The sequence below is a fragment of the Neltuma alba genome, unplaced genomic scaffold (assembly GCF_004799145.2).
Source record: "Neltuma alba isolate B1F8T4 unplaced genomic scaffold, ASM479914v2 tig00000578_pilon, whole genome shotgun sequence".
NCBI lineage: Eukaryota > Viridiplantae > Streptophyta > Magnoliopsida > Fabales > Fabaceae > Neltuma > Neltuma alba.
The window spans coordinates 19532-36161 of NW_021632103.1; the positions used below are offsets into that span (position 1 = coordinate 19532).

At 31.5% G+C, this 16630-nt stretch overlaps 2 protein-coding genes and 1 long non-coding RNA gene across 3 annotated transcripts; all 3 read left to right on the forward strand.

Moving 5' to 3' along the window:
* The first annotated feature begins 2072 nt into the window (after positions 1-2072).
* LOC114740896 (ervatamin-B-like) lies at positions 2073-3473 on the forward strand. Its single transcript, XM_028929146.1, has 4 exons — positions 2073-2550; positions 2640-2871; positions 2984-3047; positions 3204-3473. Exons 1-4 carry the CDS (start codon positions 2073-2075, stop codon positions 3471-3473), a joined length of 1044 nt encoding a protein of 347 aa, XP_028784979.1.
* A 9497-nt stretch (positions 3474-12970) lies between these two features.
* LOC114740901 (P34 probable thiol protease-like) lies at positions 12971-13939 on the forward strand (the record flags this gene model as incomplete). Its single annotated transcript, XM_028929157.1, has 3 exons — positions 12971-13489; positions 13580-13809; positions 13907-13939. Coding segments are annotated over exons 1-3 (747 nt in total), but the record flags the coding sequence as incomplete, so codon positions are not given.
* A 17-nt stretch (positions 13940-13956) lies between these two features.
* LOC114740977 (uncharacterized) lies at positions 13957-14626 on the forward strand. The gene is made up of 2 exons (XR_003739734.1): positions 13957-14050; positions 14130-14626. It is a non-coding gene; the product is annotated as an uncharacterized LOC114740977 (long non-coding RNA).
* Positions 14627-16630: the final 2004 nt, after the last annotated feature.

A 16630-nucleotide genomic window follows, 5' to 3' on the forward strand; every position in this document is an offset into this window, starting at 1 on the left:
GTTCGTTCTCCCTCCCGTTCGGCGTGCTCTGTTTTTTTTTCGTGTGTGTTCGGCGCGCTCTCCCCGTTCGCTAGAGATGATGATTATTAGGTTGGGGCAAAACGCAACGTTTTGCCCCCAACTTATTATTATTATTTTTTTCTTTTAATTTAATTTTTTTCTTTTTCTTTTTTTTCTTTATTTATTTTTTATTTTTGAATCTTCCAAGAACCTGCAAGCAAAATTCAAGGATAAGGTAGCATTAATTGTCCTTAAAATAAATTAATCATAATTAAATCAAAACATGACAATTTTGCCCCTATAAAATAATAATTCAAAATAAAACAAAATAAATCAATTAAGGCAAAAAGGGACTAATTAAGCTGACAAAACTCATATAAAAGATACCAAAATATATAAAAATAATTGAGTTTGTCACCCCATAAGTCCGATCACCGAACCCAAGGAATCAGTCCACAGCATATAGCATAATTATTATATCCGGAGCAAATAAAAGAAGAATGAAAAAAATACTATTCCACCGGTCCTTAATATAGGATCTAATTGTTATGTTAAATTTGGTCCTAAATATAAAATCTATTTCTCATATTTATCGATTTTTTCTAAATTACCCCTATGGATACTCTCTCAATCTTAATAAAGTAAGTGAAGGAGGAAGGATATTAAGAAAAATGATTATGGTGTTTTATGAAAAATATTTCATATTTCTTAGAATTAACTAACTTATCTAACTTTCTTAGATCGGAAAAGTATTTTCAATATTTAATATAAAAGTTAGTTTGACTTTCAATTTAATCTTAAATATAATAATTACGGATCCAAAATAGTTCACCCAAAAAAAAAAGGAGTTGCTTCAAAAAAAAAACTACCTCATTGGATATTAAGAATTACGTATTTTCCACATGCTTGATGTGTTTACTTTAAGATTGCTGTCGACTTAAAAGTCCAAAACTGACGGAACAGTCCACTGCATGGGATTACTTTACAGTAGAAGTGTAGAACAATTTTGCCTGTTTTACGTTTAACGGCATTTGGGTTTTTCTCAATAAGTGTTAATTACTTATCATAATTTCGTAGTTTTATACTCCCTCCACTTCTTTTTATAACATCCAAATTTTTTAATTGGCCCAGTTTTTTTTTTTTTAAGATACAATTTGCGGTCATCTGAATATTAAATACATTTTTACCAATACTCTTAATTATTTGCATTATACTTTTCGCATACCTTCTCTTTCATTTTTTTTTCTTCACTATTTCTCTCTCACACTTGTCTTCTTATCAATAAGGGCATATTTGAAAAAGCAAAGTACATTTTTTATATTTTTATTACTTTCAACTGATACTAACAGATTTCTTAAATCTGTAAAGATGAAGCTTTTAATGATTAGAATTTTTTTTTTTTGGCATTGATTTCTTCGTCAAGAACAAGAATGCAGTTGCTTGAATCACCTAATCGTGAAAATTAATTAGCATTTATTAAGAGAATCTAAATTCCATAAACCTAAAAACTGACGACAAATGTTATCCTCAAGCATAATCCTATGGGTGGACTGTTCGCTGGTTTAGGACTTGGAAGTAGACAACAATCTTAAAAAGTAAAAATATAATGCATGTGGAAAAATACGTAATTGTTAATATCCCATAAGTAAAGATTAATTATTTTTCAGAGTCCACCATTACCAAAAAATTGACTTTCAGCGGCAGCAAAAAGTCGCCGCTGTAGCGACCGTGATTGAAAAGTCATGCACCAATTTCTTGGAATATCCATTCTACCCTGGATTCAGAGATTGAGTACATTGGAAATGTAATTTATCTAACACTCGAGAACCTAGCTAGGTATAAGATGTTGGATATAATAAATATGAACATTTTATATATGTATTGTACGCGTTCAATCAATATACGGATGTTAGGTTTTTTATTTCTTTGTATTAAACTCAAATTGTATTTAATAATTGTCAACTATGACTAAGGGACTCTATATATATATATATATATATATATATATATGAAACAATGCTATGCAAGAATCACGATCCAAACGCTTGATAACTATCTCCTTCTAGTGCACAATGAGTTCACTTGCTATTAAATTGCTCCTTCTTCTCTTTCTCTGGTATTCTCTCATTTGTCTCTCTTTCGGTGTTCCTAGTGGTTATTCCATTCTGAACCAAGATCTTGAGAAATTCAATTCTGAAAAAGAAATCTTCCACCCGTTCCAAATGTGGAAGGAGGAGACCGAACGAGAATACAAAACCCTGGAAGAGGAGGTGATGAGATTTCAGGTTTTCAAAAGAAATTTGCAAAGTATCAAAGAGGAAAATGCAAAAAGAAAGTCACCCTATGAGTATCGTCTAGGGTTGAACAAATTTTCAGATATGAGCTACGAAGAGTTCAGAAAAATCTACTTACATGAGATAGAGGAACTCATAATGGGAAGCCACAACAGCAAAATGGTATTGAATGATGCAGCCTGTCCAAATGCACCTTCTTCTTGGGATTGGAGGACCAAAGGAGCTGTAACTTATGTCAAAGACCAAGGCAAATGTGGTAAGTTTAAGTTTACTTATTTTTTTCATTGTAAACTAATAGTAGCACATAAGAAAAGAATGATAGCAAAATCAAATCCATTTTTACAGGTAGTTGTTGGGCATTCTCTGCAACTGGAGCCATAGAAGGAATAAATAAAATAGTTAAGCAATGGCTTCCAGTTCTTTTTGAACAACAACTCATATCTTGTGATAAGAATGACAAAGGCTGTGATGGAGGATGGTACAGTAATGCATTTCAATACGTCATCAACAATCGTGGTATAGCGTCAGAAGGGGATTATCCATATAAAGCTAAAGATAGTGCTTGCTTTTCACACTGGTTAGTGTTTATCTGCTGCCTAAACTTGTGTCTACTAATTGGCTAGTTTAAATATATGTATCTTTTTTAATTCTAGTTTTACTCTAATTATTGTTATTTTATTTTGATGCAGGAACAAAAGAAATTTGCTACTATTGATAGCTATAATTATTGGTTTCACACGTCTGTATCTGAAAGTTCTCTCAGTTGTTTTGTTTTCAAGCAACCTATTAGTGTTTCTCTATATGCAAGCCCTCATTTCAAGTCTTACAGGGGTGCAAGTCAAATTTTCATTACCATCCAACAAGACATATTTGAAAAGTAATTAACAGTTGTTTTCTTAACTTTGGCAGGGAATCTTTAACGGGAACGATTGCTCACGCATTGGTTCCTGTAAACACAATCATGCTGTATTAATCGTAGGATACGGTTCAACCAGTGATGATCAAGACCATTGGATTGTCAAGAACTCATGGGGACCCTCTTGGGGACAACGTGGCTACATCTTCATCAAAAGAAACAGTGGTGCTGCTCACGGAGTATGTAACATAAATTGTTCTGGTGCATACCCGATCAAAGGGAATAAAGAAACACCAGTTTTGAAGCTTGCTGCTTCTATATGAAGTATGCCCTCCCACAATAATAAATAAATCTAAGCAATATATATCTGTACGAAATACAGCAGTTATGTTGTACTATGCATGTCTCGGGCATAAATAAATGGCAAACGATTTGCCATGAATAAAGCCTATGTATGTTTGATCAAGAATGAAAGATCTATATGTGTACTTCATTGATCTCCTGTCCATGCTGCCTTAGGGGTGAAATTAATTCTAAAGTAGAAATGTAACTAATCTAAGCTGATCTCTAAACGGAGCCTATTATCTAAGCTCCTAGATAAATAAAATATCCATAGCAATTTAACAATTGAGGAGTGTATGGGTGGTTTTATCCAGAAAACTTGACCGAAAAATACCTGTGGAATTTGAAATGACAAATAGATGAATTTAACCAATTTTGAAGTAAAAACCATTATAAGTGTAGTCAAAATCATTATAAGAGTAGTCAACATGACCTATTTGTCTTTTTAAATTTTAATAAGTATTTTTCTGTCATTTTTCTTTTATCTAGTTGAATTAAACCTTGTTTACTTCAAAGTACTAATGAATGAATGCAATGGAGTAAGTGATGTCTGATGTGATGAGATGAGCATGTCCTTGATGAATGAATCTGTTAACATTCCTAGTCCCAATTAGACTGAACTCGTCATCCCTATATTATTTGTTAGTGCGAATAAGGACCCTCCAAGTGAATGACAATAACCCTAAACATTGCCTAGCCACCTAGATATTAGTACACTTTGTTAAGTAACCTAGGGTTAAAGTGCATTCAACACCCTAAAATATTTTTTCAAGCATATCTAGCACCTCGAAATATTTTTTAGGTGCATCCAACACCCCTGAGGTTTTTTTTTTTTGCCTTGGTATTAGATGCACCAAAAAATAATTTTGGGTGCTAGGAGCACCAAGCAAAATACTTTAAGGTGCCTAATGCACCACAAAATACTTCGCAATGTTGGATGCTAAAGATGTTAATATAAGTTGAGTCTAACCCGCCAAGAAGTGAGGGGTTGGGTTGATAAAAATTAGGCTCGTTTTAAAACGGATATTTTGAGCCTATGACTGTCAAGACTGAATCCACAGCAAGCTAACCCGTACGGATGGCAGGCCAGCCTGTTTTATTTTATTTTATTTTAAATTTTTTCTCCCTTTATCTCATTCTCATTATTTAAAATTATCATAATGTAATATATCTTTCACTTGGCATTATGAATTTTATTTGTAGTAAAGTTAGTTGAGCAAAAAGAACGTGATTCTACTTATCAAGCTCAACCAAATAATTTCACATCTTTCTATTATTCCTCGAACTATATCAACATTGAATGTTGGCTCATATAGTGATTTGTAACTTCATGTTTGTGTTATTGTTGATTTAGATTTGTTATGTTTTAATTTGGGATGTATGTTTAATCATTTAGAATGATGTATCATATATGCTTAATATTTTGAAATGTTTGGAACTTTGGGTTTCATATTTCATTTATGATAATTTCTATTTATATATTTTATTTTAGTGTTTAAGAATTGGAATACATTTTATTAAAAGAAACAAAAGGCAAAAAAAATTTAAAAAAAGAAAGTGGCGGGTTGGCAGGCCTAACCCACCAATCCACTATGACAAGCATGGTTGGTAAAATATTAGCTTGCCAAAAGTCAGTCCTTTTAGGACCGGCCAATCGGTCCTTGAGCCCACTATGGGCCAAACCATAACTAGTGGGTTGGCTTGTATTACCAGCTCTACTGGATGCATCTAAAAAAAATACTTCAAAGTATTGGATACACCATAAAATACTTTACAGTGTTAGATACACCTAAACAAATATTTTAGGGTGTTAAATACACCTTAACCCAATATTCTATACTCATTCTTTAGATTAGGGGGTTCACAGTAACCCTAAATATAAAAGTTCAATCTAGTTCCTTCCCAAATTTATAACTTTAAACCCAAAATATTCATATTGATCGCATATGTCAAGGAGTAATTTCATTACACATAATTAAAGAGGATGGTTTAAAGAAATCAAGATACATTTGTTCCACACTAACTACCGTCTTAATTAATTTCCTAAGTAGTATTTTCTAAACTTTTGTTCTCTTATAATTAGTCCATGATAACCCATGTGTGCCACTTATACTTATGTATATCTATACTTTAATTTATCAAAATGTGAAGTGAAAAACCCAAAAGTAAATTTTAGTTTGAAAAACTAAAATCAAATGGGAGTGAAAAATAGAGCACACAATATCATTGTGAAATTGAACTGCTTAAGTTTATTTTCATGTTATATAATAATTTGATGTTTTATTTTTATATATAAATATTATTATATAGCATAATATAATTTTTTTATTTAATTATTATGTCACTCATTAGACTAATTATAAGGCTATGAAAATAATAAGTATAAAATTATGTGGACTAGGCTTCTCTCCCTTTTTTACCCTCTTCGCAGTTGTCGGCTGCCCTCTTTTTTTTTAAAAAAAAAAATTTTTTTCTTTCTCAACTCTCCGCCAAGCCTTGCCACGCTGCCTCTTCATCCCTCTTTCTCCCTCTTTCTCTTTAACGTAAACACCTCATCCATGACTATGCTCCACGGACAAAATAACAAAAGCCCAAAAAAAACCAAAAGGAAAAGAAAAGGATTTTATTGTTAACTCTTATCAGTTGTTCTCAATTATAAATATCCTATACTCATGTTCTATTTCAATATTTAAGTTGCCAAAAAAATACCAAATGTAAAAAATATTACTCCTTCGGTCTTAAATATAAGACCCTTATATTAGTACAAGGGTCTTATATTTAAGATCAAAGGAGTACTACTTTCAGTCCTTGTTAATAATACGCATTAAAATAAAGACCTATTAACATGTACAATCATAATAGAAACTATTTAGAAAAAAATGAATGAATATGGGTGACAAAAGTGAATTGGTATCTTGTATTTAGCTTCAAATTAAATCTTTGAGAAGCTCTTTTGTTTAGAACCAGAGGTAGTATCATGTTTATCTTAATCTAGACCATCCAAAGTCTTGGATGATTCAAATTCAGTTTAATCTTTTTATAATTTTAAATAACCCAAAGTTGTCCATATTATGATTGTACATGACAAGGGGTTTTCATTCTAATACATATGATTAACAAGGATATTTTAGGACAAACAACATTTATTTGTTGCAAATAACTAACTTAACTAATTGTGACCAAAAAATTAAATTAACTAATTTTCTTAATATTTATAAATTAGTTGCTTAGTTTTTATATTAAAGACTAAAAGTTGTAATATTTTTTATATTTTGTATTTTTTTCGGCAGCTTATATGTTGTATAATCCATCTTTACATTGGTCATAATTAATAAATTATGAGTACAGGGGCTAATATGATTGAGGTCTGAGGAAAACTGATAAGAGTTAACAATAACATCAATTTTTGGTCAAAAAAATAATTTCTTTAAATGTTCTTTTCGGGATTTTGTTATATTGTCCTTGGAGCATGGATAAGGTGTTTAAGGAGAAAGAGGGCAGCAGAAGCAACGTGGCAAGGTTTCGTGCAGAGTTGAAAGAGAAAGAAAATGAAAAAAATAAGAAGAAGAAGGCAGCAGATGGCAGCGGAGGGCCAACAAAAAAAAAATGAAGACAGAAGCCTAGCCCAAAATTACGCACATAATTGCGGTAACAACAACTCTATATAAAACAACAAGGGATAAGTTAACATTTGTTCTTTTAAATTTGTTATTATTTTGATTCTAGTCCCTTAAATTTTAAATTATAGGTTTAGATTCCTCGAGAAATAAAATTATCTAAATTTTTATTAGATTATAGAAACTAATATTTTAAATAAAAAGAAATTTGAGGGACCAAAACTTATAGTTTGAAACTTAAGACATTAAAATCAAAATGAGGATAAGGTTGATGGAACAAAATTTATATTAGCCCAAATAATAAATTCTCCAATGTGTGTACGAAAACCATCATATGGAATCTTTTTTCATCCATCTATATAATTATTATTTGTCCGCGGGGTCCTTTCAATTCCGGTCCCCGCGTGGAATGTTTTTTTAGTAAATGATATTATATAATATTGAGCTACAATAATAATTGAGTTGGGATAACGACTAAGGAATTAAGGGGTATTTGGTTAAAAAGTACTTTCATATAAATTGAAATAAAATTTTTATAGATATATTTATATTGCATTCTATAAAATCATATCTGAAATCTTGTTTTAAAGCATGTTGTAATACAATAACAATGTACACGATAATAAAATAATATAATGTTTCATTGTTATAGTTGGTCTTTATTTTGATTTTATTATTTTTAGTTTCAAATTATAAATTTTAGTTCTTAAGTACCATCATTCTAAAACATTAATTCTTATATTTTAATTAAAATTTTAAACTACTTTATTTATTGAGAGGCTAAAAAAACTATTATTTGAATTTATAAATATTAAAATCAAAATAAGAGTAATATAAACTATAATGACCAAACACTATAGTAACCCAATAATAAACATGTCTTTACATAAACTATTATATATAGGATAAAATAGCATATAACACTCATATATTATTTTTCTAATACAATTTTTTTAATTATATTTAATATTTTAATTTTATTTATGATTCCTAGATACGTCATAAATAAAATCATAAATAAAATTAAGATATCAAAACATATGAAAATGTTGGATGTACCGAAGCCGCCAGATGAAAGGCTGTTATTTTACTTTTTAGATATGGGCTATAGCATGTGATGGAATTTTTTTTTTGGTACATAATAATCGTTTGCGCGCGTGGCACTTTCAGAAATATCCGTCTCCTTCATTTTTTGGGCATTTGGATGGGCGGTCGCTGGGTGGGTGGATGTGGAAAGCTTAAAAATCACTTATTTTAGTCTGTGGTCCCCACTTTTGATCGTTGGACCCACCTCTTCTATCATGTTTGATACTTCCCAGAGGTCGCCCGTGACTTGCGGGGTGCGTTGTCATAAGTAGTAACTCTATGCATATGAAATTCTTTTTTTTTTATAATTTTAAAATTTTGAAAATATGCTGGAAGATCATGATTTGAACCATTTAATATACTACCAACAGTTTTAATAACACTTTATTTCATCACTTTATCAACACTATTTACAAAAATTCTTTTTTACAATGTCAACCGAAAAAATTATACGAATAAGAGGGTCATGGTGCAAAAGAGGTGTTGGAAATAATATTGGTGAAATGGTGAAAGTCTATATTGAAATGTTATAAATGTCATTAGTAATGTAGTAAATGATTTATAACAAGGCCTTTTCACTTGTATTTTTCCAAATGTTGAATTTGTAAATTGTAAATGACATTGATAAAGTTGTTAAACTCATTACAAGGGCCATATCATAGTGGATTACAATAAGATCATAAACAAGGGATTTAATTACCTTAATGTTTATTGATAAGTGAAGAGTAAACAATTACAAATTTTAAAATAGAGAATGACAACAGGTTTAGGTTAGTCACTTGTTATTACTAGAATTTTTTTAATAATTAAATTTATTCCTTACAGTAATTCTCCCTATTATAATTTAGCAATATTGCAGATTTTCATTTTAGTCATAAGTACTTATTTGGAATTTTGAAGTTCGAGATATTCTATTTTGGTTTTTGAAATTTAAAAAGTAGTTTTTTTTTTAAAAAAAGCTTTTGCTAATGAACATGCATGTACGAAAACCATTATATTTATAAGATGTGATGGAAAGCAATCCTTGTCATTATATATATAATGAAGCGCCATCCTTGTTTTTTTATATATAATTGTTTGGACACATGATCGGTCACCAGTCTCCCTTATTCCACATGCTCTGCTTATGGGAGAATTACAATCAAGTCTCACAGAAGAGAAATAATCACCGAAAGGTTCCAATAACAATTCCAACAATATATAATAACAAGTCCTATAGTGAGAATGACAACCTCGGGGACTTATTTTTAATTATTTTTCTTGCTTGGGACCTCATTGTAATTCTTCCTTATTTTATTATGTCATAAAAGTATGTTTGAGTAAAGTAAAGAGTTAAGAAATGAATACATTAAAGATATCTCGGGTTTGTCCAAGACTGTTACTCCCGTTTGGTACATAATATTAAAAAAAGGATAAGGATTGAGATTGAGATTAAAAAATTTTATTAAAAAAAAATTTAGTATGAGTGATTACTTATTATTTAGGATTGGACAAACTCATATATATGGAATTGGGGAATGCTATGAGAAAGGTGGTAGTATTTTCCAATCCCACCTACTTGGAATTTAATCCCATATAACAAGAAATTACTTATGCTAAATGCTCTTTAATGGTTTTTTCTCAATTCTAATCCCAATCCTTGTACCTTATTTTTAATCACGTATTAAACGGGACCATTTATTCCAGCGGCACAATATATTTTAGCAGAATTTTAATTGGGACAATGATAGCAATTTAGAATTTATTTGAATTTTAGCAATATTTTCATTACGGAAGATAAAATAATTGGCACAAGATATTTTAGGAGAATTTTAATTGTTAAAAGAATGTTTAATATGATTATGGGGCATTATTACAGGTTTGCCGGTTGCGGCCACTCTTGATTGTCGATGGTTAATTGAGGAGAGTGATTCTTTGGCTGTTGTTAACATATTAAATAGGATTAAGGATGAGTATTATGTCAATTCTGCTTTGTTAAAAATTGTAAAGAAAAAATTGAGTTTTTTTTATCAGGTTAGGATACAGTATGTGTATAGAGAGGGCAATTGTTGTGCTGATTGTCTTGCTAATATAAGCTTTTCAGCAGAGGGATGTGGTGACATTTTATGAGAAACCACCCCAAAAGCTGTCCTTATTTTTGTACTGGGATAATGTGGGGATTGCTTACCCACGTAAGGCTCTGAAATAATTAGAAGGGCTTTAGCCCCGTACTTTCACCCAAAAAAAAATTTAATGAGTGATTGCTTGTTATTTAAGATTGGGCAAATCTATTTATGTAAGATTGGAAAATAAAATGAGGGAAGTGGTATTTTTTAATCCTACCTACATGAGGTTTAATCCCATATAATAAGAAATTACTTATGCTAAATACAAAACCAGTTTCAGTGCTCATTATCTTGATAAAAACCCTAAACTCATCAAATCTGGACCGTCTATATGTGATTTGAACGGTTTAGATTTAAAAATTTTAATTAACTATTTTTATAGAAAAATTATTTTTTGAAAAAAATGATAGTTAAGAGATTATCTCTATTTTAGATTCTACACATATTAAAATAATTATTTTAAACAAATAAAAATAAAAAAGAAATCACATTTGGACCATGCAAATAAGATAGTAGTATAAATAATCAAGATCTGATGAGCTTAGAGTGCTCATCAAAGTAATGAGTACTGAAACTGGTTCCTGCTTAATACTCTTTAATGATTTTTCTTAATTCCAATCCCAATCCTTATCCCTCATTTTTCACGTTGTACTAAACGGGACCATTCAGTCAAGTGGCGCAAGATATTTTAGGAGAATTTTAATTGGGATAATGATGACGATTTAGAATTTATTTGAATTTTAGGAATATTTTCATTACAGAAGATAAAATAATATCAAATCGATATCACAACAATCAATTTATGAAAAAAAAAAGTTATATATTAACTTATAAAAACACAATAGTAAAATTTAAATCGTCCAAATTTAATTTAGCCTGTCCAAAAAATGTTTGAAGCTTCTTGCTGAGTCCTTTTTTTTGGGGAAGAAATGTCACAAAATTGTTTCATAAATTGGTAAAATAGACGGCCATGATGCCGGCTAAAGCAATGATGACCGGTGTTCCCGTGAGGCATGATTGAGGGGGGGAGAAGGGAACCTCTCCGCTTTCATTGTGATTAGCTTCCACTGCCCTTTTTTTTTTTTTTTTTATTCTCATCGTTAGATTGGCTTTCAACAATTTATATTTAAGAAGAAAACTTAGGTCAAATTACTTATGTTCTTTATGTCGCCACATGTTATCTTTTGTTTCGTGCGATTTATAATTAAATGCTATTAAAATATTGATATTTCAAAAATAGGGCACATGATCATGTGTGATTGAATAATTTGATATAATAAATATAAAGAACTTAATGTAAATATTGTCTTATATTTTATATCTTCCAAAACTATTATTTTAGTATCAATTAACGAAAAAGCATATAAATAAATTTAAATTAAATTTGATTTAAATAGTTTGTATATTTTTATTAAAATATTTTATATATCTTTTTTTTACTTTTTATAAGATATCAAATTTTAACCATTCAAAGTTAATTTAACAGTAAGGATAAAGGAGGGGAAGAAAGAGGACAATAACGGAATTGGACAAATTCTTTTCCTCAGATGTAAACGATGCGTCTCCTTATCGTTTTGCGTAGGACAAGGACACATCTGAAATTACAATATGTGTGTGTGTGTGTGTCAAGCATCTTATCATTTTTTTAAAAAATTATTTTCGACAGGTGAAAGCAAAAGAGGCTTGGCGTTATGGAAATTATTGTGGAAGTGGGGACACTATACCTATGGCATTTGCAGAATCTGCCAAAATCACTCGTGTTTCACAATTAATCCCTCATCCTTAAGTACTTTCCCCCCTCAATCAATCATGTAGTATTCCTCCGATTCTTGATATAAAACCTCATTAACTAATTTAAATAAATTAAAAATGTTAATTAAATTAGTTCATATGATATGTTTTTTTTCTAAAACACCTCAAGCATATTTCTTAATTCCCTCCTTCCTTCTCCTATTTGTTTATTATTGAGGGAATATCAATATGATTAATTTGAAAAAAAAAATGATAAAGATAGGAAATAGGTCTTACATAAAAGAGCAATATCAACTCTTCAATTACGTCCTACATTAACGACTAGATGAATATTTAATAAAAGTGAGCTGTGATGAAGGGACTGTACGTAGCTGCCTCTATATATAAAAGAAAAAAAGCTAAGAACAAGACATCCTTTATGCTTTTGTTGAGTTTGATTCGCATGACACTTTGTTTATGAGAGCAGACAACGTACATGTTATCTTTTCTTCTCCCACTGTACATATCTGTCATTATATTATAGTATTAGTAAGCATAATGAAAATTACGAATATACTTCTTACCATTTTTTTGGGGCAGCCGTATTTTTTGTTTCCAAATCTTCAGACTGGCGCCGACATACAAGTAATTAAATTTTAAACATTTCGGAGGTTGCAATCCCCATCATTTTCGGCAGGAGAAAGTACAAGAACACGTAGCTTGGCTTTATGGAAATTATTGTGGAATTAGGGACACTATACCTATCGCATTTGCAGAATCTGCCAAAGCCTACCACTCGTGTCTCACGTTTCCTCGTCCTTACTTTCATCCTCAATCATGTAGCATTTAATAAAAGTCAGCTGTGATGAAGGCACTGTACGTAGCCGCCTCAATATATAAGGAACAATAATGCTATGCAAGAAGCATGCACAATCCAAACGCTTGGCTCAATATCTATCACCTTCTAGTGCACAATGAGTTCGCTTGCTGCTAAAATCTTCCTCCTTTTCCTGGTTTGGTATGCTTCCATTTCTCTTACCTCTTCTTCCAGTGTGCCTGATAGGTATACCATTTCGGACCTAGATCTGGACAAGTTCATTTCCGACAAACAAGTGTTCCATCTATTCCAAATCTGGAAGAAGGAGACTGGACGAGAATACCAAACCTTAGGAGAGGAAGTGGTAAGATTTCAAATCTTCAAAAGCAATTTGAAAGAGATCAGAGAGAAAAATGCCGAAAGGAAGTCACCCAGTGACTATAGCTTGGGTTTGAACAAATTCTCAGATATGACGTACGAAGAGTTCAGCAAAATCTACTTGCATGAGACAGAGGAACCCATAATGGAAATGAACAACAGCAACATGATATTGAACGACGCATCATGTCCAGATGCACCCTCTTCTTGGGATTGGAGGACCGAAGGAGCTGTAACTTATGTTAAAGACCAAGGCGAATGTGGTAAGTTCAAATTTGCTTCGTTCTTCTGTTATAATCTAATTGCAGCATATAATAGAAGCATATAATAACAAATGAAATTCATTTTTGTAGGTGGTTGTTGGGCATTCTCTGCGACCGGAGCTATGGAAGGCATAAATAAGATAGTGTCTCAATCGCTTCCAGAACTTTCTGAACAGCAACTCATATCTTGCTCTACAAGTCAAGGCTGCAAAGGAGGGTGGTACGTTAATGGATTTAAACATGTCATCAAGAATGGTGGTATTGCCTCAGAAAAAGCTTATCCATATACAGCTGACGATAGTGCTTGCAATTCTGCAGCGGTTAGTGTTTAGACCTGTGTGAACTAATTGGGTAGTTTAAATATATGTAATTTTTTTAATTATGGTTTACTCTTATTCTTATTTTACTTTGATGCAGGCTGCAAACACAATCGCTACTATCGATGGCTATAATTATTGGGCTCTCAAACCTATATCTGAAAGTGCCCTCCGTTGTTATGTTTACAAGCAACCCGTTAGTGTTTCCATATATGCAAGCTCACATTTTATGTCCTACAAAAGTGTAAGTCATATTTTGATTACCTCATCATCATATCTCTGCCATCCAACAAAACACATTTGAAAAGTAATTACTGTGACAGGGAATCTTTAATGGAGACGATTGCTCAGGCATCAGTTCATCATGCAAACATAATCATGCTGTATTAATCGTAGGATATGGTTCAACCAGTGATGGTCAAGATTACTGGATCGTTAAAAACTCATGGGGTTCCACTTGGGGACAAAGTGGTTACATACTCATCAAAAGAAACACCGGTGCTACTCGGGGTGTATGTAACATAAAGTGTTCTGGCGCATACCCAACCAAGGGGAAGAAAGAAGAACCTGCCCTGAAGCTTGTCACTTCCATATGAAGCACGCCCTCCAGGAACAGTATACGAAGCCAGGCAATATAAAGCTGTGTGAAAGACACCAGTTAGGTGTTGTACCATGCTTGTATCGGGTATAAATAAATGGCAAATGATCTTCCATGGAATAAATGAGTCTGGTGGCGATATATAGTTATGTGTGCCGTGGAATAAAGCTTACGTATGTTTAATTAAGAATGAAAGCTCTCCCTCTGTATATATTTACTTCTCCTTCTGATCTTCATATTGAATCAGAGCGCGCTGATAAAACATGAAGGTAAGTAAGTAATCTGTTATGAAAACTTGATGTTGTTTATACGTGAATTAATAATTTCTAAGTATTAAAATTGTAACCCAAATAAATCTTAACTAGTCCAACGCAAGTGATTTTGAGATCAAATTGAACTAAAGACATGCAAATGACAGAATAAACTTGAGTGACATGTTTTATATATTATGATGCGAAAAGTTTAGGATCCTGATCTTTTTCCAAGTATTTCAAATGAAATTGATTTCCTCTTTTTGCCTTGCTCTTAATAGTAACCGGATGTTTGGTAATCACAAAAATTACTTTTTAAAAAGTACTTTTACTCAAACAAAGACAAAACTTTTATTATATATTTACTTCATATATCATAAAATTATTTTTAAAACTATGATTTGGTTTTCTTCCAAACAGCCCCTGAGACTCTTTCCTACAAAGCATCTTGTGAATCACTAATGTTTAGTAATCATTTCCTTCGAAATAATTCATAAGTTCTTATACAATTGATCAAGAGACACAACCAACAATGAATTTGACAAGAATCTCCTTCCCTTTTTCCTAATTCCATGGGTGGAGTCAGGGGACTTCCAAAAATAATTTTTCTCTCTGTACAGAAGTTCGGCCAGGGCAGCAAAAAAGGGGGAGTAATTTACTTCAAAGAAAATCCTCCCTCCGGTTCTTTTTATAAACTTTAATTTCTTGAATAGATGTGGTCTTTTTATTATAAGCTACATTTGGAGATATTTGAATATTTAATTCATTTTTCATTTTTCCATTTGTATGTCAAACCGCTTGTCATTCAAAAAAATATGAAGTAAAATACATCCCTTATACACTTGTTGGGCTTGGGGATTGGCATCGCACTTTGTTAAGATTAACAATCCTTTATTTCATTCTTCACAAATTACACCAGGCGAGAGACAAAAGTTGGGTAAAAATCCAATGTCATTACAGCAGGCAAAATATATTCTCAATCTTTTCATGTTGTCATGTGTTGTAAGATCAAATATGTATTCGGATCAATTACGTTCATATGGTATATAACATGATATGCAATAATTAGAGTGTTTCTCTTCCTCCAACTCACTCTCAACTGCTTTATTTTTTTTAAATTAATATAGATCCAAACTAACTTGCACATGAGTTCGTCGAGGAGGACATGCATAATTTTTTTAAGACCACATGCATTTTTTTAAATTTTTTTGGTTAAGCTCACGGTATCTATGCCAATAAAAGTGACTAATCCCCTTACACTGTGTTTTAGTGCTGATCATGAGACCCTTTCCATACACACTGTACACACTGTAGGGATTAAACCCCTGACTAGATGTTTAAGGAACCTAGATAAATGCTAACTGTGCTACCCACATGCATACTTCTCTGGTCCTATTTATAAATTATTTCTAATATGTTTCACACAAACTAAGAAAAATTTTAAACTTTATTAATTCTCATTTGAAATTTTACAACTTTTCAACTTTATCCCTATTTAATATACATTATACCTCATATAAACAAAGTCAAAACCATAACAAATTAAGGGTAAAATTATACATTCATACCAAAAATTCCTCTCAATGCCTTATAAATAGTACAAAAAAATGTCTTCTTTCTCTGCCATATAAATAAAACCAGAGGAGTAATATTTTACTGCCAGATTCGTGTCAACTGATAACTCCTAAAACAACGGAACTGTCAACCGCATAGGGTTAACCTCAATACAACAAGTGAGAATTAATTCGCATTTATGAAGAGAATCCAAATGCCCTTAAGGGACAAGCACGTTAAACTCAAACACAATCCTATGCGGGGGGACATCCGTTGATTCAGAGCTTTTAATTGAAGTCAACAATATTAAAATATTTGACCCAACAAAAAATGTTAAAATAAAATACTGTGCAACGTATAAAATAGGAAAATAGGAAAACTTTATCATTTTATGATAAATTTAATGACTAAATTTTCATTT